Source organism: Seriola aureovittata, chromosome 15 (assembly GCF_021018895.1).
Source record: "Seriola aureovittata isolate HTS-2021-v1 ecotype China chromosome 15, ASM2101889v1, whole genome shotgun sequence".
Lineage (NCBI taxonomy): Eukaryota > Metazoa > Chordata > Actinopteri > Carangiformes > Carangidae > Seriola > Seriola aureovittata.
Genome location: NC_079378.1, coordinates 15,234,515 through 15,261,495, shown reverse-complemented (window position 1 = coordinate 15,261,495; position 26,981 = coordinate 15,234,515). Strand labels below are relative to the sequence as shown.

The 26,981-nt window shown below is 38.8% G+C and overlaps 1 protein-coding gene across 1 annotated transcript in view; it reads right to left on the bottom strand.

The window, feature by feature from the left end:
* Window positions 1-69: 69 nt before the first annotated feature.
* Window positions 70-26,981, bottom strand: part of LOC130182290 (ryanodine receptor 1-like) — a 49,591-nt gene continuing 22,679 nt past the window's right edge. Inside the window, exons 64-107 of the mRNA XM_056397101.1 lie at window positions 26,732-26,792; window positions 26,505-26,631; window positions 26,275-26,386; window positions 26,095-26,176; window positions 25,885-26,015; window positions 25,464-25,784; window positions 25,129-25,369; window positions 24,900-24,987; window positions 24,720-24,812; window positions 24,145-24,159; window positions 21,265-21,435; window positions 21,059-21,118; window positions 20,800-20,934; window positions 20,402-20,514; window positions 20,197-20,293; window positions 20,000-20,109; window positions 19,831-19,882; window positions 19,655-19,729; window positions 17,220-17,319; window positions 17,059-17,138; window positions 16,883-16,959; window positions 16,724-16,797; window positions 15,401-15,418; window positions 13,942-14,022; window positions 13,752-13,840; window positions 12,454-12,582; window positions 12,274-12,378; window positions 6,524-6,605; window positions 5,102-6,423; window positions 4,793-4,875; window positions 4,196-4,355; window positions 3,997-4,083; window positions 3,545-3,814; window positions 3,181-3,311; window positions 3,007-3,049; window positions 2,799-2,926; window positions 2,664-2,724; window positions 2,384-2,530; window positions 2,168-2,302; window positions 1,921-2,077; window positions 1,721-1,785; window positions 1,537-1,637; window positions 1,376-1,427; window positions 70-1,239 (exon numbers count right to left, since the gene is read on the bottom strand). Of these exons, the coding sequence (XP_056253076.1) occupies window positions 1,144-1,239; window positions 1,376-1,427; window positions 1,537-1,637; window positions 1,721-1,785; window positions 1,921-2,077; window positions 2,168-2,302; window positions 2,384-2,530; window positions 2,664-2,724; window positions 2,799-2,926; window positions 3,007-3,049; window positions 3,181-3,311; window positions 3,545-3,814; window positions 3,997-4,083; window positions 4,196-4,355; window positions 4,793-4,875; window positions 5,102-6,423; window positions 6,524-6,605; window positions 12,274-12,378; window positions 12,454-12,582; window positions 13,752-13,840; window positions 13,942-14,022; window positions 15,401-15,418; window positions 16,724-16,797; window positions 16,883-16,959; window positions 17,059-17,138; window positions 17,220-17,319; window positions 19,655-19,729; window positions 19,831-19,882; window positions 20,000-20,109; window positions 20,197-20,293; window positions 20,402-20,514; window positions 20,800-20,934; window positions 21,059-21,118; window positions 21,265-21,435; window positions 24,145-24,159; window positions 24,720-24,812; window positions 24,900-24,987; window positions 25,129-25,369; window positions 25,464-25,784; window positions 25,885-26,015; window positions 26,095-26,176; window positions 26,275-26,386; window positions 26,505-26,631; window positions 26,732-26,792 (5,957 nt within the window). The 3' untranslated portion in view covers window positions 70-1,143. The remainder of the gene's footprint in view (window positions 1,240-1,375; window positions 1,428-1,536; window positions 1,638-1,720; window positions 1,786-1,920; window positions 2,078-2,167; window positions 2,303-2,383; window positions 2,531-2,663; window positions 2,725-2,798; window positions 2,927-3,006; window positions 3,050-3,180; window positions 3,312-3,544; window positions 3,815-3,996; window positions 4,084-4,195; window positions 4,356-4,792; window positions 4,876-5,101; window positions 6,424-6,523; window positions 6,606-12,273; window positions 12,379-12,453; window positions 12,583-13,751; window positions 13,841-13,941; window positions 14,023-15,400; window positions 15,419-16,723; window positions 16,798-16,882; window positions 16,960-17,058; window positions 17,139-17,219; window positions 17,320-19,654; window positions 19,730-19,830; window positions 19,883-19,999; window positions 20,110-20,196; window positions 20,294-20,401; window positions 20,515-20,799; window positions 20,935-21,058; window positions 21,119-21,264; window positions 21,436-24,144; window positions 24,160-24,719; window positions 24,813-24,899; window positions 24,988-25,128; window positions 25,370-25,463; window positions 25,785-25,884; window positions 26,016-26,094; window positions 26,177-26,274; window positions 26,387-26,504; window positions 26,632-26,731; window positions 26,793-26,981) is intronic.

The following is a 26,981-nucleotide window of genomic DNA, read 5'->3' as shown; positions in this document are numbered from 1 at the left end:
CTGTTTTTTTTTTTTAACATCTCCTTTAATATCAATCCAGTTTAACATACACAGAATTATTTTAATCAGTTTCACGGAACCTCTCGTGCTCATTTCCTCTGATGCAAATCCAAATGGTACAGAAAACAGCCACAGTATTCACTTTTTTTTTTTTTTTACACTTCAACAGTTCCACAGCAGGCATCAAAAGATGAGTCCTTTCCTTAGTATCTTGTCATCTCTAATCTTGCATAGTTAAATAGCTGATATCCAGTCAGACTACAACACTGAGGATTATTAAGACAAACATTTATTGTTAAATGTTATGTTAACTTGAATAGAAATGAAATTGTAAAAACCCATGTAGCTCAACTGTAGATTGCTACCTTCTGTGACTTTGATTAAGCAATGGAATCAATGTCACATTTCGAAGTTTAAAAATTGAATTATCATCACAGACTTTCAGTTGTCTTGAAAAACAATAAATAAAATAATTTAAAATCAAAGATATAAACTACAGTATCTGAAGAAAACTAAACAGAGGGAAAAACCCTCTTTGAGACAAATAAAATATCCTAAAGTGAAAGTGCCGCAATAATCACAATGGAAATACATAATGATTTTGAATAAAACTATTGTTTGCCTTATAAAGACAGAAAGTGTAACGCTAATTACATTCTGTTGTGTACTGGATGTGCTGTGTTGTGTTACTTCTTAGGCACTTTATCACATTCTCACATAAACAGCTTCGTTCTCAACAAATTAAAACTAATTTATGGAGACCTATTATGTCCCTCAATTGGTTGTAGAGGCAACATTTGTATGCAATTTGATATAAGATTAAATAAATAACTCCCCCTAAAAAAACCTTGGGGTCAACCATTTGCATATAAAACTTATCTGTCTTTACTGGCAATTTCTTCTTCTTTAAGGACACTGCAATTTTGTTCCATGTGATGAGTTTTTTTGTAACTAAAATTTCTTTGCTTGGAAGTTACCAAGCTTCATGTTTCATGTTATGTTCATGAAGTTAATCATTACATTTTCTTTTTTCGTTTTTCATGACAAAATCTATTTGTTGTGGGTTTTGTCAGGAATGATGGACACAAGTAGCTGTTCAATAGTTTTAAGTTTTCCCTCTTTTATGTGTAAAGTACTTGTTGACTAGGAAAGTTGATCCTCATATTGTTTTCTGAAACAGTCTCCAGCAGGGAAGAAGTCCCAGCAACGCTCCTGGTACATCTTCCATACGTATGACTCCTAAAACAGAGCATGTAGGAACAAGAATTCAAATGAGACACTGATAGGAGCAGACACTGTGCTATCAGTCAGTGGGAATCCTGACAATAAAACAAAACAGCAATTAAAAGACTGTACTAAAGAAATTGAGACCAACCTGCCCAGTGTGCTCTGTCTCATCTTTGTTGATAAGGTACATTAAGAAGAACCTGAAAAAGACTTACATGTTAATATTTTCTCACTTGTACATGCACACGTACATGCGTGCACAAACTCACATATTAAACATCCACACTGTAACACAGAGGAAGAACTCACATGTAATTGGCGAGGTTGTGTTCATCGAAAGTGTGGGTCTCAAAGCCATGTGGCGTTGTGTCAAAGTAGTCACTTCCAATGCCACATATGAAGCATTTTGTCTGCACAAAAATCAGTGATGAGAATTAAAGGCATGCTGTGCATACATTAGGTGAAAGTGTCAACTTAAAGTGTTAAACCATACCTCCATGTCTTCCTTGACCTGCTCCTGTTGGTCTCTGAGTTCTCCAAAGGCATCAATGATCAGACCTATAGTATTTTCACAGTAACATTATCATTAGAGGTGAATAAAATAAGTGACATACAGACATACCATTTTTTTTCCCTTATTTATGAGTTCACTCCAGGATTAGTAGTGTTTTTCCAGGGCAGCATTGTCTTTACCCTGAATAATAGCCAGCAGAATGACAATGACGAAGAAGAAGAAAGTGATATCAAAGACCACTCGATAAAGCTCGTATTCATCTCCAGCAGGATCCTCGATCTCATCTCCAATGCCTCCACCAGCACGCACACCCACATACATGTGGAACAGGTAACACTGTGGTGAAGAAAATACACATCATTTGGGAAGTGGTTCAGACATGAATGTGACAAATGCACTTTTTCTTTTAGATCAACAGTGACTTACAGTCATCATGTCATCACATTTCATATCTGGTTCATCTTCATCCTCACTCTTGTTGTAAAACTTGCGGAAGAAATTGAAGGCGACCACAGTGTAAAGGTACACCACCACAGCCAGCAAGCCCACTGTCATCATGAGCTAGCAGAAACAAAAGGGAAACACAATTAGCACATTCAAACTGAAGCAAAACAAACACTTCTGGATTTCTTCCACACTTGCCTGTTTGCCATTGTGTGTGACTGAGGACAGGATAGTGCGCAGAGTCTTGACACCCATGGCAATATCCAGCAAGTGGCAGGCGAAGAAGAAGTTGTTGTAATGTCCAAGCAGAGACATTATCAGGTACCAACAGAGATAAAGGAAAGTCTACAAAGAGATAACAAGGATGGTTATTTCACTTCAGAGAGGCAAGATCATTCACACGGGATAGTATAGTACAGTATGGTATGATATAGTATGGTATAGTGTGGAATACACAATTAAATATGGGTCTGCTTACACCGTCTGTGAACACAACACCAAATTTCCAGATCTGGTACTTGATGTCAATGGAGGTCGCCCTAAAAAGAGACAATATTGGTTGATATCCATTTTAAATTATAGGTGTCAATTGCACATCTTTATTGTGCCATACCATGCAAAGTTGTCTGGTTCTTCCTGTTTCCTCTCATGTTGCTGACTCACATCCAGGGAGGCTAAATCAACACCCAGGAGTTCAGCGATTCTTTCTCTGCCATAAATGTCTCCATACTTATCCAGGACCTGGACACAGACATTACATTACACATTAATGTAATCCTCAGAGCCCATTTGAAAACCACCAAAAATTGAAAACAACTCACCTTTCTTTTGACAAATTTATCCCAATAGTTGTTTGGGAACGAGCTGTGAAAAAAAGGACATAATTTATTAATGATACCTGTTGGTGTTGGAAGTAGTTTTCTTGCGAGTCAACTAAATCTTGACACCATAAAGAAGCATCTGTCAAGAAACATATGATTCCTTTATCCACATACGGTGTGTTGAGGACCAGTCGGTCCCACTGGCCCTTGATGTCATCATCCTCCGGCTGCTCAGTGATGTAGAGGCCGTCAAACTCCAGCTTTCTTGCAAGTTCTTTCTCCCTTTTAAAGATCACCAGTGGAATCTGACAAAAACAATTGTGAACACTGTTTAACTGAGGAATGTGACAGGCAGGTTTCGGAATCAGTTTGTGGTATAAAGCAGAACATGATTCAGAGCAACACTTCAAGAACAGTTTGTTTTTTTGGAAATTATCAAACATTTGACACTTTTGCCTCAAACGTTTAGAATATTATGAGGTTAAGTGTCAAATTTTACACACTAAATCAACTTTTTTCCACTACATGCCCATCATACCTTGAGGCAGTTGTATCCGATGATGCAGATGAATGAGATGACTGTGTGCAGGATGGCAAGGAAGGACAATGTGGGCTGCATGTAGCCCGTGCTCTCCTCTAAATAGAAATAAACTGGCACATCTTCTTCATCCTCATCCCCTTCACTCATCCCAGATCCCTCAGCTTCTTCCCCTGAACCTTCAAACAACCCAGAGCCCTCGAACATCCCGCTTCCCTCCGATAGTCCAGACCCTTCCATCTCCTCACCCTCAGGCGGGGTGTCAGACACCTAAACACAACAGAACAATGTAGAGAAAGAACAGCGTGGTACTTTATTTGACTGAACTTTAGACAGTTCACACATACGTATATAAGTATTTCCTTTTAAAGCAAGCATATAAACACAAAAATATAAGACTATTGAGAACTTAAGTACAACACAATCATTCAAATGCAAAATTGTCATTTTACCCTGTAGAACAGCAGAATGAAGTTCAGGGCAAATGCAAGGAAAAGAGCCAAAAAACGCAGGTTGTAGAAGTTTCTGGAGAGGTAGTTCTACAGAAGAGAGTGAATATTTTTAAGTCGATTAGTGAGTTGGTAAGTGGAGAGTAACACTGAAATTATGCTAGCAAATCAATTCTGGAACAAATACTAGCAGCTCTGTCACCATAAATTTATTTCTTTGGGTTTCCAGCTCAGTCCAGATTTGAAAACCTCCTTCCCTTTTCAGCTTCTTTTCTTTTTTTGCCGCAGATTTCTTTGGTTCTTCTCGCCGTTCTTCCTCTTTGCTTTGGGATTCTTTCTCTGCTTTCTCTCCAGTTTCAACACTGAAAACCAAACACAGCAGGTTTTAATTTCTTTATACCATCAACATCAAAATCAAAAAAGGCTGACACTGCTGCAGATGTGCAGCCCTTTGAATGTGCCATCTGTCTGTCTCTGTCTTTTCACATGCCCTCAATTCTGTACTGCATTGTAATACTCCTGGTGTGTTGTACATTATATACTGGTACTAATATTGATGGTGCTATATTTTGGCAGTTAGCACAGGTAACACACAGCTGCATAGAAATAATCCGAGGCATGTACCAAAGCTGTGAATTCAGATCATCACACCATCCCAAATTATTTGAGTAAAAATATTATTTTCTACACTATGTAGTAGTCCTGGAAAAAAAAGTGTTTGTTATTTACAATCATGACAGAAAAGACAAATCTTGAGATCATATTAATGTAGAATCAAAACAGCTTAAATTTGTCTTACTCAGCCTTTTCAGGCTCTGGAGGAGGCTCCTCAACAGGAACGGGTTCTGGTGGTTTCTGGCTAGCATCAGTCTCTTCAGGTGGCTGTAACCAAACAAAAACACACACAAAAGCCACCGAAACTTTAGGCTTCCTTTTTGACTCTATTTTTTTTTTTTTTTTGTTCCTTTTAATTTGATAAATATTTTGTACTCTGTCAATACACAGAATAGTGTAAACTTTTTTCTTTTTTTTTTTTTTTTTTACCTCTGAGGGACTGGATTGATCACTACTATGAGAATTAGCTAATAGTCAACATACATTTACTCACCACTTTTCTCTTTGTTATGGGAGTTCCTTCAGGAGTTGGGGGTTCAACAGGGGCCTCTACACCCATGTCTCCAAGTCCACCTGGAGCATCAACACCCGGTATCCTCCCACCCTCTTTTTCCTGGGTATCTTCCTCTTCCTCCTCCCCACTCCCAGTCTCTCCGGTGTCTGTTACTCCTCCAGTGTCTTGCTCTTCCCCTGTGCCTTGCTCCCCTGGTCCATCTCCATGCACATCATCCTGTGTGGGATCTGGCATGCTCGCTAAAATCTCAGTCACTGTGATATTTTTAGCTCCCTCCACTAAGCCACCTCCAAACAGTGTTTGCCAGATGATCATAAAGAAGCCTTTGCACACATTGTAAATGAAGTGTAGTATACCCATTAGGATGGTCCAGAAAAAAGTAGACAAAGCCACTACAATTTCCTTGAAGGTCATCTTTCTCACTCTGCGATATTGTCTGCGAAGGTTACGGAAGGTGAATATGCTGAAGAAGCTTAACATGCTGTTTATAAAGTCGGCAAAGGCAGAGCTTGATTCGGGCTGCCCTTCCTCTCCGTTACTTTCCTCATCACCTCCTCCACTTGCTCCCCCTCCTGCCCCCGCCTCACCTCCAACTTCATCTCCTTCGTCATCTTCCTCTCCCTTTTCCTCTTCCTCCTGCTCAGAAATTTGTGAGGCTATATTCATCTCAAAGATGGTGTCCTCACAGAAGTTGACAAACATTTCCATCTTCTCTGATTCACCGCCCTCATTAACAACATCAAAGATAAACTGTCGTTTGGACTCTCTGACCTGGGGCATCTCCCACTGTCTGCGGTTTACTTCACTGATTTCAAAGTAGATGCGCTCAATCTTTCTGCTGGCGCCCATTATTTCAATACGGCCCAGGAAGGGGCGGAAGTAGTTCAACACACTTTCTGCTTGCTCCAGGAAGTTCTGTAGCCTGGTGTCATGGGGGACATGCTCAGACAGGTTGGTGAGCAGCACTGCGATGTTGAAGCCGATGTCCTTGGCAGGTTCCTGGAAGCGACTGGCAAACTCCTCATAGTTGATCATGTCATTCTCATCTGCCTCTGAGCAGGACAAAAGAAACTGGATCTCAGAAGGGGAGTACTGTTTCTGACTGTCCATGGCCTTCTGGAAGTCCTTCTTGGAGATCAGTCCCCGTGGGTCCGTGACATAATCACGGAAAGCATCCGAAGCCACGATGTCTTTCAGTTTGAGGAACATGTCAAAGAACTTGAGGATCATCTCCACGTTGCTGGAGGACTCTACCAACATGTCAACCATCTGGCGGGCAATTGTACCATTTACCACGTTTCCTGAGTAATAAAAAGTAAAATTCAAACAGTGGTTTGAACAGGACAAGATGGGAAGAGATGAAAACTGTTGAGCACAAAACAACAGATAAAAACTTTTTACCCTCTAACAGTGAGAGCAACATAACAACCATGTCTTTCTGTAGGTCAAGAAGCTCCTTCAGCAAACCAATCTGGCTGGAGTCCTGTGACCATAAAAAGATGCACAAGATCTTACAGTAATGACAATAGATTATAAATCATTTTAGAATATTAGGGGTTCACATAGATTTAAAGAGATGCAATAGTCACTGGTGAAGTGGAAAACACAAGTGAAAATCGTCAAGAGTTATCACACAAAATTATTTTTAACATACAGTGTAGTAACCCAAATACTTGTTATGATATGAGGTGTACATTCAGAATAATGTGTGGAGACACTCACATTCACAACAAAGAGGGTGCTGCAAAAAGAAGTTAATTAACAAACCCTCATGCTGAGAGACTCTCAAAACTTGGGAAACCTCGAATGTCAAAATGCAAACGTAACCAATCTCCTCCCACTTTACATAAATTCTGGTTTCAGCTTATGTTAGTTAGTCATACCTGTCTGAATACTGATTAAATCTTCATGACAGTGAGCATTAGATTTAATAGCTGAACCCATCAATAAAGGTTACATCAACAACACTGTTGTCTCTGACTGTGCAATGAAAAAGTCTATAGGTATTCACTGTAAACAAACACCATACCACCTGCTAATTCATTATTCCTTTATACTGAGAATAAGGCACTCAGCTAATATTGTCTTCAGTAAAAACCAGAATACTTTTTGATGCCACTGGCCCAATCTAATTCTCTTCATATGGTCATATGACCACCTCTTCATATGCTTGGACATGCACAGCCGCATCCTAAATATGCCGTGGATTGCTATGAACCATTACAGAGTTTCAGTTGGACAATAAACTGGATTCCATGAAATACATACACTAATATTATATCAATGCTTAAATAGTGTTATAGCCAAAGCAACACAGAAGCCACAAAGCAGCACACCACAAATGAACAGCATAACTCCTTCAGGTTAATTATTAGTGGAAGCCAATGGCAACCGTATCGTAACCCCTGTTAAACATGTGCACACAAGGTGGATGTCACATTAAAATGTATATTCCAACACCAAATAATCTCATATTAAAGTGTATACTCCAACAGTGGAGGTTAAAAGTCAGTCCCTCTCTCAGGATGTTTTGTAGTCACCTGCTTCTTTGTTATGAATTCACAGATTCAGCAAAAACTATGTTGGTTTTTAATCACAACATTGTTAATTTTAAAATTCTTGGAGCTGTAAAGTAGCAATTGCTTAAGAAGGCAAGATGCTTTGTAGTAAGGAGAATATCACTGTGTCTGGAAATTAACATTCAGTATGTTATTCCTGTTGCCTAATTTGGTACAGTATGCATAAGGCCTCAAGGTTTTACTCAAGTGTTTAGAAAAAGACACATTGGCCTGACAGTAATGCACTTTGCAACCTTGTGATCATAATTTCATCCAAGTATTCACATAGGATCTCTTTGCATGAATCTTCTTTAACAATAATTTCTCCATTTTGATTTGACATTTGTATACAGTAATTTGGTGTAATTGGGATTCATCTACAGCAGTGTGTAACAGCCAGAGTGGGAAAAGGTTTGGGTCTAACAAAATACATTCTTTTACATTCTTCTCTTATTTCTGATTTGAGACACAAATGGATCTGTACCTGCTTTTTAAAAAATGCTGAACTTCTGTTTTTACTCCTCAAATGGAAATCAAAAATAAAATTCAACATCACAATGAATTCCTGCTAAAAGGTAAAATAAGTGAGTAGTGGTTGTAAAATAAAAAGTAGTTTCATTCCCCAATGGATTTAAAAAGGTCATACATGTGGTTCAGAGGAAGCCTTTCAACACACAACATCTCTCAAAAATATTACCAATTTGATGTATTTGATCAAATGAAAAAGAAAATGTTGTGTTGTCTGAAAAAGGTGCTTAAGTATCGGCCTTTAAAAAGCTCAACTTCTACCTTGTGCTCAGATTTGTTTGGAAAAATACTGAGTTTAACTCTAAAACAATTGTCAATGTCAAAATGAAAAACAGTGAACTCTGCAATCACAACATGCAGACAGGACCATGGGCATAGCTAATCATTGCTTACATGAGCTGATGGCAGCCACGACAGGCAGCCCGTCACAATAACACTTCCTTTGGGCTAGCCAGCCAGGAGGACACTACTGTTGACATTTGTGAATCACTGTAAACTGTTTAAATGGATGGATTGTACAAACACAGCTAATTTGCCAAAATGTAATTACCAGTAATGCAAATTAGCTGTTTGTACATCACTGACTGATTTAAAGGAGGAGGATTTGTGAAAAGCTGTCTGCAGGGTAGATAGGTAGACCTGAAGGCCTGAATGTGAGACCATAGGATAGATGAATTTTGCAGTGCATTCAGTTACTACTAATGACAGTCAGCCATCACTGCCATCTTTGTTCTGATGACATAACATTGTGCTACATTTCAGAGACTTAATGTGAGAGTCCTTTTGCACCTGCATGTAGTTACTTGGCAAAAGGTTTCTGCTTGAGTAGCACCTACAGTGTTGATTCTGACAATACTCAGTTCAGTAGTAAATTCAGTCTGTTGCCTGTCATGTTCAGTTCAGTTCAAAACTAGCTTATACAAGCACTGCTAATAAGGTTAAAAGCTCAGTGCTCTATTCATTTGTGATCGACTTTTCAGATTATGATTGTTTCTATGGCTTTTGATAAAAGCTACTGACTCGGTCGGTGACAATGGTAAATCAGTATAGTCATTTCAGTTTGAAACACCTCTAATTGACAATACAAATACCAATATGTATTATATTTCACTTTTTTGTTTGACTCTTCTACAATATACAAAGCCCTAATTAAGACCTTTCAAATCGGGTCAGTTCTTATTTCATCTTTAAAAACAGGTGGATATAAAACAACCTGATGAGGGAAACCAACACTGAATAAATTACAAACTAGTAAACACAATATCACATCAATAGATAAATAAAATGGATACATACTTTACCCTGCATTGACCATGTGGAAGACAGTTTAAATAATGAATAAATCATTCAGTTGTTAAACAATTAAAAACATTCTTGCATTTTCAAATACTTTTGTGTATGACAAAATAATTTCTTTCATTTCACAGTAAAACAATGTTTGGGCTAGTATCAATTTACACACTAAGGGCCTTATTTTAACTGTGTAAGTGCAACAACAAGCGCAAGGTGGTAGGTCTTAGGTGTACAGACTGTGTGGGCGATTTCAAGCACACCTGATATTTTGGATCATGTAGGTACAGCAGTGTCCAGTGCAAAAGTGCTGGCTGAGGTGGCAATGTTGTGGTCACTCTTAGCCAGTCAACAATCACTGGTCTCATCACGATGCATGATGACAACAGCTCAACAAATGGATAGAGGTTCCTCCACGAAATGGTGCAGAGTTCCCTTCAAAACCAGCACCCTCAGTTTTAAAGGCTTTTAAAACTGGGGGTGCAATACTTGCTTTTGCACCATCAGTGCACCCACACTCTGCAATGTTTTGCACCCTCAGTTGAGATTTGAATATTAAATGGCACGCGCAAGATTAGTAGGCACACAGACTGTGTGGCCGTCTCCATGCTATACCGAGTTATAACTGACCAATCAGATGTAGACGTGCAATGTGGTTATAGCGTAGCCTGCCGTCATTTTCAGGCAACTTAATTAAGGTAAACACAGCGGACAGTCATGCGTAATGGGAATGGCCGCACAATGCAGAAAGCGGTACAATTACTGTACGTCAGGAAAAAAACTGTGAAAATACTGTGAAATACTGCTTCAGGCAAGGTTTTTGTTTGTCAATGGTGCAATCTCTTTCTGCTGCCTTAAAATAGCAATCTGCCAACAATGTGCCTGACCACATCTCTTTTTAAAACCATTTGCATTGGCTATTTATACAACGTGGGCGTTGGACGGGAAAATGACAACATCTGTCTGAAACACACAAAGACACTTGCGTTGCGCTTGCTGCCACTCTGCATTGGGTGTAAGATAGGGCCCACTGTAATCCAACATCTCCCACTTTAACAACTGAATACTGGGTCATAATGGACCAGTCTAATGTGTGTAGCCTATCATATGGGGTTACTTTGTAACAGCCTGGTGTCATTTGCATGTGATTTAATAAAGGTAAACAGTGGAAAGCCCTGAAATTACCAAACTGTCAGAGCACTGCTTGAGCTGGTCTTTACACCCCCTAAGAAAAAATGGCCCTGAATAATAAATCGCATTTTTTTTTTTTTTACAGTGTCCTGTAATTACAGTTTATTTTTTTGGAATTACACATTTAAAATATCCCCTGTTCACTGGTGTAGCTTACCAAATATGATTACTGTAAAAACAGAACAGCCAATAATGGGTGAGAATATCAGGTCAAAAAGGGCAGCGCATGGGAAAGTAATTTTATGTTAAATGCATCATATGTGTTAGAGTATGCATAGCTGGGAACTTATAGAAGTATTTATGGCTTGGCTCTTAACTTGAATATATGATTATAGGGTTATGCATGCAAACACTTAACTAATAATAAAGGTGTGCTATTAGCTTCAGTCATCCACAGAGGATGACAGCACTATATAGAATGGAAAAGCCATGTGATTTCTCTCATTGACCATTCATTAAAGCTGCACCATATAATCTGATATCAATGTGATTCCACACTTTTGGTTTGTTAAATAATTAAATGACCTTAAAATGCAATTTATTATTTTCATAATTAATTACATATTTTTTAATCCACAAAAAGTAAATGCTATTGAACCGACTATTGAAAATTATTTGATAATGTGTATCACATAAATGCATATTAAAGGCCTTAGACTTGTCATAGAAGGAAAAGCACAGGTGATACTATTAACATTAGTAATGGCTCTGTTCTATTCAAGGGTCCCACTAAGCCATGACAGTGTGACAGCAAGTCAGCATGCACAATACCAGGACTCTGAAACTGAAGCAGCGAATTCGGCCATCATTAATCTTAAATTTTACACCTTTGATCTTCCTACTGTGACATGTCAAAATGTCTTCTGTGAAAAAGGCACAGATTCAGAAACAATGTGAAGAACCACTTTGAAACCAGCCCATACAGTAGGTACAAATAAATGGTGGAAATCCAAAGTGACTTTACTCTCTAAATCTAATATTCAGGCGTACTATATGCAGTGTATAAAGGCTATCTATTAAACAAAAGTTTGCAAGCATGTTTACCATAAGGCTTGTGACAACATGCAACATGTGAGGAGCTGCTGTATTGGTCACACTGTTGTATACTGTATAAACATATATATGTACCTAGTAGAGGTAAAGTCCACTGAAATCAACAGAAAGATATTTCTGAAGGCTTGAAAATGATGGCGTGATTTAGTAAACTTAAACTATTGTAACAAAATGCACAATAAGTGCTGTTAACCCTAAATTTGACTCATGATAACCACAGAAAAACAGAAAATGAGCCTCAGTGCACAATTGAAATAACACTTGGCTCTAAAAAGCATCACACCTTTCATAGTTACCATCAATTTCAGTCATGGTCACTGAAAATAAAATATGTCATGAATTCAAAGTTGTATAACAGATTTATTCTGTCAATATTGATTATATAAGTGTAGATTTGTGGTAAGGGAGCTCACTCCACACCTGAAGTTGCACAGAGGCAGCTCTGAGTTTGTGTGTCCTTAATTTTACATGTTTACAGCAATAAATATTGTTCATTTGGAAGGTATAATCAACTGATTGGTTTGTGCATACCTGTGCCAGCTTCATCATCATGTGGGCAAAGACATGAAGGAACCCCACAATAGCATCCCACAGCCTGCTGTGGGCCAAGGACTGCTGGTTGCCAGTGCATGGGCCCTAAAGAAAGAAACTGTGTGTTACACAAACATAACATATCAGCTAGTGTAAACGCCTGATTTGTTCAAATTTTACCTGAATATATTCAGTTAGACTGTTGAAAATCTGTTTTGCCACTGTCATAGCTTTGGAGAAATTCTTTTTGCCTGGTTCATCGATGACATCCTTCCCAGAGTAATACCAGTAGAAATCACTGATAGACTCCTTGATTGAAAAAAAGGGAGAGGTAAGTAGAATATTCCTGTACCATAAAAATAATTTATTTTTAAACAACTTTTTATCAGCATCAAAGGTCTAATTGCACATATGCATTAATCCCTTTTTAATCAATTTAAAATACTGCACACAAAATACTTACAGTGTTGCGATCATGTGACTCTGGACAAGCATTTGCATTATGGGTTGTTAATGTCCATTTAAAGTACCTGTCTGACTCACACACTCTGTCATCCAACTTTATTAGTCATGGAGTTGTTATACTACTTCCTCACGTTTGCTGGCTGGAGCAAGCGTTAGACTACAGGAAACAGCCCCAATGGCTTAGTATTTTAGCCTTATAGCTTACCAAAGTGTCTTTATTGCAGTAACCCTGCAAATAAGATACTTTGGACAAAAGCTGTATTCCCTCTGTATCGGAGATATTTCTTTGGCATTTCACAGTAGTGTGCCTTTGCTTTAACAAATGGATTCAAAAATTAATGCAAAATTTAAAAAAAAACCAAAACATTGCTGTGGCTCTAAATGGCCTTTAATTGCTACCTGTGCTAATGCACAATACTTAATTCATATTAGTGAGCAAACTGGGAATAAAATGCCATTTATAGAACAAATGGCTCTCAAATGAATATCTCTGAATTCAGAGAACGAATTGACATTCTTCTGTTCAGCCACATCACAAATCAACTTGTAGCATCCCACATCCTGACACTAAAAACACCAACCCCCCTCCCCTCCCCTCCCCTCCCTCCCAATGGCCAACCCCCCTCCCACCCACCCACGTATGCCTTACACTATGTGTCGTGCAGTTGGACCTCAGACTTGCACTGCAGTCTCTGACTATCTGATGAAACCTGATTATGAACTATGTACTATATGATGCATGTGAATTGGCTGTGTGTATGAATATATAGGATTTTTTGAATGACCAAATAAAAAGCCTTTGGGAACTATAAGATCACTTAAAATTCGAGGCAAAGTTGTATTGCAACGTTGAAAGTGCACAACCAATCAACCAGCTATGCATTTAATATCACATCCCAGTACAGATGTAGTTTTTGTGACAAAATAATCCTCAATATGTTCTTTTCACTTCAAACTTATTGTTTTATCTTTATTAATTTCACTCTTTAGGCTAAATTACTCTTAAGCAGCACCTGGAGTCGGAGGAGGTAATCTACAGTACAGATGATGACGTTGATGGTAGTTGTGCTGCCTGTCTGCGTCCGCAAGTAGTTCTGAAAATCTGTAGTGAAATAGAGATCATTTTGAAGCAGTAGTCAGAGTAGTAAAGGCATTGGTTTGAATTTAACTGTAACTCTCATTTCAAACATGAGTCTTTCTCACCGTTATTATGACCCTCACAAAGCAGCTGCAAGAAACGGAAGAGGTCACAGGTGAACTCATCATCTGACATCACTTTCTCATCTACAAAAAAAAAAAAAAAAAGAAAGAAATGAATGAAAGAGTTTACATTACATCCTAAAAGCGGGTTGAGATCAGACTAAGTACCATTATAAAAGGGCTTACTGGTAATTACTCAAAAAGTTTGCCTAAGCAGTGTGGATGGGAAATAATGAAATTTCTCGACTTACCATCATCTCTCAATGGATTTTAGTATCGGACATTGTAATAACCACTTGTGACTGAGTGTTGTGTTTTTACTATAAATTATAGAATAAGTCACACTAAACTGTATCTATAATATTAATAGAAGAAATACAAATCTCTAAAATACAATCAAATGTCAAACAACAGGAGGCATCAGCATTACATGCATACGGTTAATGAACAAACAACTTGCAGTGAAAGATTAACACAGTAATAGACAAACACAATAACAGGTATACACTAAGTAGACAATAAAAATACACTGTTGTACAGAAAGAAAGACAACATTGAAGTTAAAACATTGCAGTATTTGGGGGTGAACTGGTCATCTGGAGTTTTGTTTTTTTTTAGCGTGTCAGCCCAAAAAAAAAAAAAAATCAATAAAACAGCACTATTTTGAAATCTTGTACAAAAATTGGGGCTGCATATGAACAATATTACTTGATACCAATTCACCACTGGCTGTAATGAATACACGCACAAAAACACAGACACACAGACACAGAATCATGCAGCACACACCAACTTTGCTCTACTGCAGCAGAGTTAAATGTCAGAGAGGTTGGGGCATTGTCCATCAAAATATCGAAGGGAATCCAGTGCTTGATAAAGGATGTCAGAGAAAGGGTGTGTGCATTGTTTAGTCTAATCAAAATTACAGCTTGAGGAGCCACGTGACTGTTTTACCCTTAAAATGTAGGCGCTGTTCAAAATATCAGAATATTCTTTTTATTTTTTTGTTTGAAGAGGGTTAAAAAATAATATTCTGAGGTTTGTATGTACCAAGTCTTTTCAAACTTGATGCACATTAGTTATTGAGACTGCAGGTAAACGATGTTTGTAGTAATAATTAAAAATAAGAACAACCTCTCTATAAATGATGGCTGAAAAATACGCAACACGTTATTAAGGTGAAGTGAGGAGCTCCATCGCTATTCGTAAAAAAAATATTCTTCATTAAAGTTTTACTAGTTTTTCATGAGTAGAAAAGACCAGATTCCATTCATTGCCTTTTGAGATGAACAAGAACTGTGAGGAGGAACACGGGCTATGAACATGAAAGATGGACAGAGGCATCCAATCCTCTCTTGGCAGAATTTTTATGTTAGAAAAAGAAGTGATGGAGCAAGAGGGACAGGGGAGAGAAAGAGGAATAAGAGGAACAGAGACGCAGATGGACAGAAACATGATTTACCCCGATCTAGGTTCAAGTCTGAGGACCATGAAAGAAGGGACAAGGGAGAGGTGGCAGTGATCGTGGGGAAGGGAGAGAGGATCAGTGTGTTGACAACAGTAGAGGACTAAGAGATGAGGAGGGGGAGATTAACAACATTCCATGGCAAATTCATTCAGGTAGAATTTCAAATGAACCTCCAGAATTAGATGAAAAAAGTTGGTAAAACAGTCGGTGAAGGCCAATCAACAAGTCAAACTACTAGACATACTATGGACAGAAAACTGAACTAATTTAAGTTAAATAAAGAAAATCCTTTAATTTAATTCTTTTACAATCACCCTAATGTTAATAATATTTAATGTTAGGAAACTAATCATTCAACTAAATTAAAATATGTGCAGTAAATGCTACAGATGGAAGAATTTAGAGAAAGATGAATTAACAAATGGAGAATCAGAATGTTGTACATTTATTTATTAATTCATGTTTTCTTTTGACTGATTAATTTATTTGCTATGTTAATGCTGATGAGGTAAATACCTTATTTACAGTAATTAACACAAACATCTCACTAAACAGAGTTGTCTGCGCCATAATTACTCCTCCAAAATGTATATGTTGTTAGTCAAAAATATGAAATGCCCCGTGTTTTTGGCACAGGATGTGCCTCTAATCTTCAATGCACACAAATAACCTATTTGGGATTTTTGGGACGTATCAGGTATTCAAGTCAAGCAAAGACACCCAGACCTCTTGCACACAAAGAACCTATTTTTCAACCATATCAAAAAAGTTTTGTTTTGGCATACTTCCTGTGCACAGTTGCCAATCCTATTTCACAACCTGTTGCACTAATACATGATAAGAAATTGTAAAATATAATTATAAGATCTGCTTAAATTGTTTTAAGTCATCAGTACAGATGATGAAGGGCTGTACTATGATGTTAAATGTTGTCCATGTTAGCAAATGTTCACAGGAGTGCTGCTGCCATTATTTGTGCTGCTGTACAATGAATAATGATATCATTTGGTAGTCACTTATTTTTGAGTTGTTGAATTGTCAATGCAAATAATTTCAATTCTTTCTATTGTGTTTATAATTTCTATTCTTTCCCCATTCAGACAAAATGTGTGCCATCTTCACTTGGCTGGTGATTGTTTGCGTTATTGTGTAATGAGATGGGTGCGGTAAGTGTGTTCAACAACGTAATCTGCAATTTCGAACAATGCAGATAATCTATGACATGACAATGGCTGTGGTGTGAAGTTTTCCCTGCTGCATGTTAGGCCCTATTAGGTGTGAAAAAGTTGTGCTGAAGAAAAGAGCATGGAGACTTACTGGTGCCCTCCTCTGAAACCATACCCAGACCCTCAGCCTTGTTCTGCCTCTCAAAGGCATTTAGATCCAGGACACTGCAGAGAACATAAACCCATTTTTAAATGTGCAAACCCCACCATTGTAAACAGCTAAGTTACTTTTCACTGATTGAAAACTTACCAGCATGTCTGCATCAATGCTTGGACACTCAAAAAGAAGCCCACATCCTTCTTGTCCTTCAGGTACTCCAGCATTTTCTGACAGAAAAGAAGGGGTAATCCATAAAGGTGCTTTTTTTAAAGGTACCTTTAAATTCCAAATTACATAATCTAAAATGTTTGTTACAGAATACATACCTGTTGAACCTCACAGTTTCCACCATTAAGGATAGAGATACCCAGCTTGAGGGTTGTAGACACCATTGGGCCAGTCTCACCTGCAGGAAAAAAAAGACAAAGTCATAAACTTGGCAAGGGTAAACTGAACAAACTGCGGACAAGATAAGGAGCTAGACTACCTTTGCAGGCACTGATCATTTGCAGGACCATCTCTGCAGCACCACGATTATGAAGTCTGGACTGCTGGTACAGGAGCCTTTGTTTCTCCATTTCTTTTTCCTGTGGTTGACACAAATATTATGAGCATCTGGTACTTTTTACTTATATTTCACAGAGAGAATTTAAATAGATAGAATGGACTCTTTAGGGTCAGGATTAGAAATACATCAGCTGTGATGTAAATGAAATAAAAAGTTGTTTATTCAAAAGGTTGTCATTTCTATCCATTCATATTCTCAATTTCAGTTCACATTCACTCTCCTTTCACTCAAGTCCCTAACTTTTCACCTGTTTACTGTCTAACCAACTTACCATGTTTTTCTCAAATGGTCCATAACAGTAGCATTGTGCTTCTACACATAAAGTGATCTTTACAGGAAAATGTGAATTGCGTATGAAAAAAATTATCTAAAACTATTTATAAATTGTAAAATAAAATGCCACATCATGCTTTTTCCTCTGAAACTGTTGCCTTTTTTTTTTTTTTTACAAGCATTTGCATTATGGGTTGTTAATGTCCATTTAAAGTACCTGTCTGACTCACACACTCTGTCATCCAACTTTATTAGTCATGGAGTTGTTATACTACTTCCTCACGTTTGCTGGCTGGAGCAAGCGTTAGACTACAGGAAACAGCCCCAATGGCTTAGTATTTTAGCCTTATAGCTTACCAAAGTGTCTTTATTGCAGTAACCCTGCAAATAAGATACTTTGGACAAAAGCTGTATTCCCTCTGTATCGGAGATATTTCTTTGGCATTTCACAGTAGTGTGCCTTTGCTTTAACAAATGGATTCAAAAATTAATGCAAAATTTAAAAAAAAACCAAAACATTGCTGTGGCTCTAAATGGCCTTTAATTGCTACCTGTGCTAATGCACAATACTTAATTCATATTAGTGAGCAAACTGGGAATAAAATGCCATTTATAGAACAAATGGCTCTCAAATGAATATCTCTGAATTCAGAGAACGAATTGACATTCTTCTGTTCAGCCACATCACAAATCAACTTGTAGCATCCCACATCCTGACACTAAAAACACCAACCCCCCTCCCCTCCCCTCCCCTCCCTCCCAATGGCCAACCCCCCTCCCACCCACCCACGTATGCCTTACACTATGTGTCGTGCAGTTGGACCTCAAACTTGCACTGCAGTCTCTGACTATCTGATGAAACCTGATTATGAACTATGTACTATATGATGCATGTGAATTGGCTGTGTGTATGAATATATAGCCTTTAATGTTGCATGTTCTACACTGGCTTTCACTGTAGTCTGTCAGTACGCTATGTGAGTGGGGGAAGGGAACATTGATCAGTAGCATGCAGTTAGTAGAGAGTGGTGTTATGAAGGTGAGAGGGATTACATGGAACAATGGCAAAAGAAAGAAACAGAGAGACAGACAAATGGGACAGCCATATAAACTGGGAAGAATGACATCACTAGTAAATGAGTTTGTGTTAAATCACATCCACAATCATTAACGGAAGAGAATGCAATTCAAATGGCCTTTAATAACACCTCCACTATCATCATCTGTACAGTCTTTTGTCATGTTTAACTCTTCATTAGTTCAGCTCCAGATGCTTCTAACAGTAAAGTCAGCACTGAGTGTATCAATGAGAACAGTGTCTGAGAGTCATAAACTTGACACAAGGAATGTAGTCAAGGCGTGCACACTGGCAGATGGTGCTGCTTTTCAAAGCAAACCATAAAGTATAAAAAGCCCTGCCAGCCAACTCCAATGCTATGAGCTGCACATGGTAAAACTAGATGAATGGACGGTTTGGTAAACCATAACAAGAAACCTTAAAGCTACATTTTTCTTACACGTTGCCTGATTTTCACGACTTCATCCAAAGTGGTTTGCACAGTCCATCCTAGCTGAGTTGATAACTGATCTAACATAGTAAATTATTGTTAATGTCATGAATATTAGTTTGTTTATCATTATTGTTATCATTGATGTTAACTTTACATTAATTGAATTTAATCTAATTAGACCCAATCCAGATTCAAGGCACAAAAAGGTGTAAACAAGACCAGTAAGTCTCTTGAAACAGTAAATGGTGCATTACTGGAGTACAATAATTTTCTCTCTCAAGTTGTTGTGGAATTTTAAAAAAGATCATACACATTGTAATACAGTGAAAAAAACATCTGGATTGGAGCTTTGAGTTTCTAAATCACAATGAATGAAGCACAATATATAAACAGAAGAGACAGAGACAGAACAGACGGGGGTAACGAGACAAAACAAAGATAGAGAGAGAGAGATGTGGTTGTGAAATAATGTTCTGATGATGAGGTCACTCAATGCGTCGAGAGCTACCGCTCCTCTGTGTTCCTGGTCCCTAGCCCCTGGCCGCCCATTACCAGTTCTGACTGTCGCACCTCAAAGGACATCTCATCCTCAGCATTTTCCCCCATTTCCTCTCCTCCTTCTTCTTCCTCACCAATATGGCAACTCTAAATACATGGAGAGATAAAGAAAAACACTATGAGTTTTTCAAAGTACTTTATGCACACATTAAACCTCAACTCTTAGCCAAACCCTCTAAATGACTCACCTTTGCCATAATATCTGCATAAGCCATATAGAGATGATCTGTATCAAGTTTACTGAAATGGGGACAAGAGAAGACAACTGGTTAACTCGGAATAACACATCTCCCTGTGTTTATACCTCATTTCGATATTTTAGTGTCATTTTACGGCATCAGCGAGGTCCCATCTAACCTCTTTTCTGTTAGAGCGGTGCGACTGAAATGTAAAATAAGCTGGTGGAGGGGATCTGGCTTTGTTTCTCTCTCCTCCTCCTCATCTCCTTCCTCTTGCTCCATTGCTTTCTGGGATGCACAGGGAGAGGAAGGGTGAGTAACGGCACGGAAAAAATAAAACAATTCTAAATGAAACAGAGATGAGATGCCACTCACAGATAAGTCATCTATCATCCTGTCTTCAAATGAGTAACCCTCAGAGTGAAGCCAGTTGCGTTTGTATCCCTCAAGGAACATATTTGAAGCTCTGTGCCTGCAATTCAAAAAAACAAAACAATATAAAACCTTTTTATACATCTCCCATACTTATTTTATGAACTTCCCATACTGTACAGCTCTGACAGAGACGTAGCTTTCTTACCTTGGAATGTTGTATAGCGGTGTCATCCTAAAGCAAGCGACCACAGCCCTGCGTCTCTGCTTGGACAACAGTTTGTGCCACACCATCTTCTTGGATTTAAACGGGTGCTCGGTCTACACCAGAGAAGGTAGACATTAGCAAAGTGGCCAAAAGAGGTCCCATGGTAACTTTTTATGTACAGCAGGAAGTCATAGTTCATTTTTCTTACTGATTTCCCTCATAACTATTACAACATGCATCACAAAATTTGTTATAAAACAGAGTCATTTTCTAGACAAAACAAAACAAACTAAAGTAAATGAAAACCCTCCCCCGACTGTAATTATGTGGTCACATCTCTGTGCTGGAGACACAGTATGCGTCTGCTCCAGTTAATGTGGTTGACAAGATCCACTCACCACTTCAAGGTGGTAGAGGACAGCAGAAACCTCCTGGACTCTCTTGACAACTTTCACGGGAGCGTCAGCATCTTCAGCCTTCCCTGCCATCTCCTTGTACAGGGCCATCTGCCAGCGCATGGACGGGTTGTCCACCTTTCCACAACACAAGGACACAGAAAGCTTTCTGAAATGTATTGTGACTGATTATCTGTTATCTCAAACCTGATTCATTGGAAATAAATAGAACATTGTTGGACTAACAATCCAGGAATTATACCTTCCCCTGAAGATGAAGGTTGTTCTGCAGGAACTCTCTAACTTCTTCATCAGTGTCTCTCTGTAAAGTAAAAAGTTTTATCATTGTCCTCCTAAGTCCCTAATGGTTTTGGAGGTAAAACTGTTACGGAGCGTTCACTGTATTACAGTGCTTAACTGGATACAAATCGTTTACCACAATCTAATTCAAGGTCAGAAATAAACTACCAAAGAGTATCGGATCTTGGCCAGGTTGATAAGCTCCTGATCGGCGGGCGAGCACATGTTGAGGCCTATGGGGAGCATCTTTTTCAAGGCAGCCACAATAAGTGAAGTCTGCACAGAGTAACGATCTCCCCGTCTCTTCTTCTTGGTGCGTTCGGCATCCGAGCCTCCACCCTGAGAAAACAGACAATAAACCAAAAAGCATTCACAGTTTCTCATAGAATGCCAGAGGTACGGCACCCCAGTTAACACTGCTTTGAATCAAACATATTACAGCTCTGATTCAATCCCAGGCAATCACTTTTATGAATATGAGCCCACATTATTAGTAATTAACTATTTTTTACTATAATGCTAAGAATGACTGTGACACCACTAGAGCACAAATGCAACAGATTTTATATATACTGTATGCTATCATATATCACAAAAGTAAATATAAAATAAATTTGTCAGCACGGTCTTCATTCATTACATGTCATGACAAATCTATGATTCTTTTAATACTAACTACTGAACATCATCCTACCTTTTAATAATGACTGAAATATAACTAAACAGTGCAGCAAGCTGTTTATTAACCAATAACAGTGGATCTCTCTCTCCACGTACAATTACCCAGCTACATTCACTGGGTGTTCGTATGAAACATGTTACTGTCAACAATGTGTAAATAAACAGTCTCTGTATTTGAATGTCTACATCCTGTGATTCCCCAAATATAAACATCGTTTCTCTGAGCTCAGACTGGTAAGTAGAGGGTATAGTGAAAATGTGAGGGCAAAGTGGGGATATAGCTGGCTGGAATGGGAAGCTGAAAGGAATGGGTCTTATAAGAAGGTAAATCAGTGAAATTGCATTTACAAAACATGCAAAAGAAACCCATTTTTATGCAACTCATTCAGCATTCCATGAATAGGATAAATAACTAAAACAAACTTGATTTTTTTCTCTAATAGAAAATTAAATTTTGTAATGACAGCAGCACCTGGTGAAACATTAAAATATTAGAAGAAGTTATGCAACAAAACTCTTGAAATTAGAGTGAGTCTTATTAGTGGCAGGCTGTTAAAATCACACACCTACTGTAAAACAAACTGTCTATGGGATACATCCCTGAACTCCTGCTCTGTCACTGTAAGAGTTCAGTCCTTCTGCTCTTTCTGGAGTCCTCCAAGATGTGCAAATGTTTGTGTCAGCATAAAATATGTAAATGCATTTTGTAATATGAATGTTTAGTCTATGATCTGCATGCTCTATGAATAGGTCAAAGGGTATTTCGATTTGAGCCATAGTGTGGATAACAAGATCACACAGTAACCTCACAGAGAAGTGTAGGATGAAAATTTACTGGACAACTATGATAGATACAGATATCACTCAGTACCCCTCAGATATTACACATGTTGATGCTTCTAGAGGCACTTAATATGTTCACTAACTTTAACATATTCCAAAGTTAGTTATTTGGGTTTTGTATACAGTGGCTCTGATGTGTAAACCCTTGGTGACTACATTTTACAGGTCTGTTCATCATTTGCAGACAAATTCAGACACATATACATTAAGGCTGGAATGGAAAAATAAAAGGGTAAACATCAATTTCTCTCTAATGGCAATCTTTTCATTATAGGTGTTTGTTGGGGTGTCACTATTAAATCAATCCTAGAGGCCCTACGCCTCGTGCGCTCAAGTTCAATAGTGAACACTATCATTGCATTATGTACTAATGCAGCCACTGCTTCTGCTTCAATTCAGAGCCAGATGCAAGTGTGTTATGGAGGTCTAGTTTAGAGGAAACAGGGTGCAAAGCATTGTGGGGAATATTTTAGCTAGTAAGTTTGAATTAATGTAATGGTTAGGTTCATGGTCATTTTGAGCACATTCTAAAGAGGGAACCCAACAAATGCTTCAAGAAATCTGCTTCAGTGACATTAAACATCAAGTCACGTGTTAGTGTGGATACTAGGGAGTGGAAAGGAAACTAAACCATGATGTGCCATGGCATTTCCAGGGAGGAGAGAAGAAAGAGCACAGAGAAGACTAACATCATCCCCTAGTGGCAAAAAGCTGCATTACAAAAGCTAGATGTCAACCATCCTTCAACGAAAAGAAACAAAAGACATACTAGAAGATTCCAACTCAACTATGATCAAAAAAAAAGGGAAAACTCAGTGACAGGATGATGGCACTGTGCTCTCACTGCCACCTTGGGCTTGGTGTAAAGCCCAGTGCCATGAGCCCAACTCTACAGCTGAGTACTTTCATCAAGCGCCTCGAGACTCCCCCCCTAACACACTGGCAGGACTGAGCACAGCCCACAGATGGGACCTGCCCTTTTGTCCAATGATCCTTTGCGAGAATAATGTGAGTGTGTACAGTTTGTGTAGATATAAACCAGTGGGTTTGTATAAGGCTGTGTGTCAACGTTCATGTACAGAAGCTGGTTGGTGTATAGCAATACTAATGACAGTGTAAGTGGAGCCAAACTCCATCTGTTGCTCCTTTGAAGACACTTCTGGCAAGGATTTTAATATTCTAAAAATATAACTAACATATCAACATATTTATAGCAATGACAAATTCTCAACTAAGTTTTGTTCCACTCATAATAGACTGCAAGTATTCATGACTAAGCAGGCACAGCTGCATGTACAGAAAAAGCATCTGTCACTGGCACTGATTTAGTTATCCTGGGTCATGTTGCTCTGAAAGGAATGTGCATGTCTTTGTGTGTGTCTGTGCGCATGAGTGAGTAAGTGTGTATGTTTGTGAGTGTGTGGGGATCAGATGTGCCAGTGTGTTGGAGAGGTTGATGAAAAGCTCCCCCAAAGTGAGGTGCCATGCGGTCAGCACAGCGGTCGTGCAGGAACAAAGTCTAACCTCTGAGTCCCCGCCCTGGAAACCCAGCCGCAACCCAAAAGAAGAGGACAAGGGACAGCCAAAGAGAGAATATTGTTAACACAACTGCTATCGTTCTCAAAATTGCGAATTAAAATTAAACCTCCAAAAACCATAGCAGGCTTCATTATGTTTAACCAAGCCCAATATACAAAAATATTTTTTAAAAAAAGGAACAAACACAAAATTAGAGACTTTGAAATGCTGTACCTGGGAAAGATGGTGCATAATGGCCTTTCTGTCTTAGATTGCTTTGTTGGATTATAATCAGTGATACAGCATTTAGAATTTCATAAAGGCATTCTAAGATTAATACAGACTTTAATAAATTACCATTTATAAATAGCTGAAAATAGTTGGTAAAGTAACAACATACTAAAATCATGACCAAAAAAATGACAGAGCAAACAAAGGAACAGTTGTTTTACAATATGCCTGCATTACCATCCTTAAGTTTTTTCTTTTTTTTTTTTTTAAATCTTTAACAGCTGCCTGATTTGAGATCTAGCACTAAACCAACCTCCCTGTGGCGCTGGCTCCGTCTTTCATGAACTCACCTTGCTCATTTTGCTCTTGCTGTCAGCGGTGAGGAATGACATGTTATTGATCTCATTCATCACCACAAAGTTCTGTTCCTCTCGCTTGAAGTTCTACGACGGACAGATAAATGGAAAACATAGTAAATAATGTGAGCTGCTCCAAATGGTTGCATTTAAAGGCCAAATGAAGATACTCACATGAGATTTGGACCAGAAAATAAAGACTTCTCCGACCATTCGAAAGAGCTCTTCCGCATCTGGGTCTGGGCATGTCAGCCACCTTGCCCTGTAGCAGAGCAAATTACTTTAAGGCGCCCCAAAGTCACAACAAGTTTGGTTAATGAACAATATCTGAAAAGTTAGGTGCTCTATGTTCCAGGTAGAATTTATAGTTCAAAGCTTGTTGGTGGGTATAACTTCATTATACCTGTTGTTGTCCACATAGCGAATAAGCAGAGGGTAGAGGGCATACAAGTCTCTGCAGAGGACAGCAAACTCATCACGTATAGTGCCGTCTTCTTCATCTCCCTCTGATTTCCCCTCCATCCGCAAATGGTCCTCTTCAGCCACCACCTTGGAGGTGCGTTTCTTCAGCTTCTCCATTGTTGGGATGAAGTGGGACTTGAGCATTTCTGGCTTTGCCCTGCTGACAATGGGCTGTGAAAACACTAGGAAAGAAAACAAACGCAGTCATCTCACTTGTTCAAAAACTCACTCAGGTGTATGCACTGACACATTAATAGAGTTCAAAATGGTGCTCACCAGCCAACCTCTTCATCCAGGAGGCCTCATCAATACCCAAGTTATTAACTACAATTTTCATGATGCTGCCCAGCAGCTGATTAAGGTGTTCTGATGTGACCTCAGTGCAAAGCCGGCCCTCCATCTCAGGGAAGTTTTCAAGTCCTCTCTCCCACCAGCGAGGTAGGTAGTTACACAGCATGGGCAGAGTGATTTCAATCACATGAGGCATTTCAGTATAACGAGCCCCTGACTCTGCCAAGTCCCCAATCTCCTTCAGCAGAGCATCCAGCTCTGGGATGTCTGGACATAATTCCTGGACCTCATTGGGGAGGCCCAAGACTGTGGCATTCATAAGAGAAGTAGTAAATGAAAGAACATTCTGAAACAAGACTTTTTTTTAGACAGAAAACAAATCTGAGAAAAAGGGTATTGCACTCACTGGCTCTCTCTCTGGGGGTCTTTGTGGTGTAGACAGAGAAAGCGTTGAATTCATTAAGAAGGGGTTCTAAGTAAGCCACTGGCATAGCTGCTGCGAGGTGAGCCAAACACTCTCCAAGAGCTGGTCTCTGCCTGTAAGTGTAAAAGACAAGTGAGGAAAATGCTACCAAGTTACTTAACAGATTGTACTGAATGCAGATGTGGATGTTACCTCTCAACATGTGGATTCTTGACAGTCCCTAAGGAGTAGATGCTGCACATGATGCGATAACATGACATCTGCAGGTCGTCCACTGTATTCCACCGGCAGAGACAGGTACAGTAGTGTCAGGATAAATCAATAAATAAACACCATGTGAAATCAGAAATAGCACTGACGGGAAACACTTACGCATGACATCATCTCCAAACTGGTGCTGAGCGATGTGATCAAACAGGGAGGTAAGCACTGGGAGCAGGGCAATGGTAGTGTAGTTAATGTTCTGGGACACGCCTTTAACTTGCTTTAAAGGAGAGAAGCAGAACACGGTCATGGACTCAGGATATATAAGGTCCAGTTTTTATCAGATCAGAAATAGAAATATGTTCAAGGCCAGTTCAAATGCTGTGCTCCTCTCTGACCTGATTGCCCTTGGATACTTTGCCTAGTTTGAGGTTCTCTACCATCTTCTCTATATCATCAGCAGCACTTTCAAAGAACGACCGCAGCCCTGCTTTCACAATCTCAGGCCCCGACTTCATCACTGTCCTAATAAAGTAAATAAGAAAAATTATAATCAAAAACTTAACAAAAACATATTTATCATAATGGTGTTATGCGTATTGTAAGAAAATTAAAAATAGTAAACCTTGCATCCAATGATCGTGCCAGAATGTGAAGACAGTTAACAATTGCTGAAGCATCCGTTCCTGCACATACAAATACAGCTCTGCTGTTATGATGTCTTTTATAGAATCCAGATCACCACATACTGTTCACGCATATACAACTAGAGCAACTGCACTTGCTCTAGCCTGGATGACTGAAAAATAAATTACAGCCAACAAAATACGGCCACATACGAGAAACATGAAAAAGAGTGACAAGATTCAGAAAGA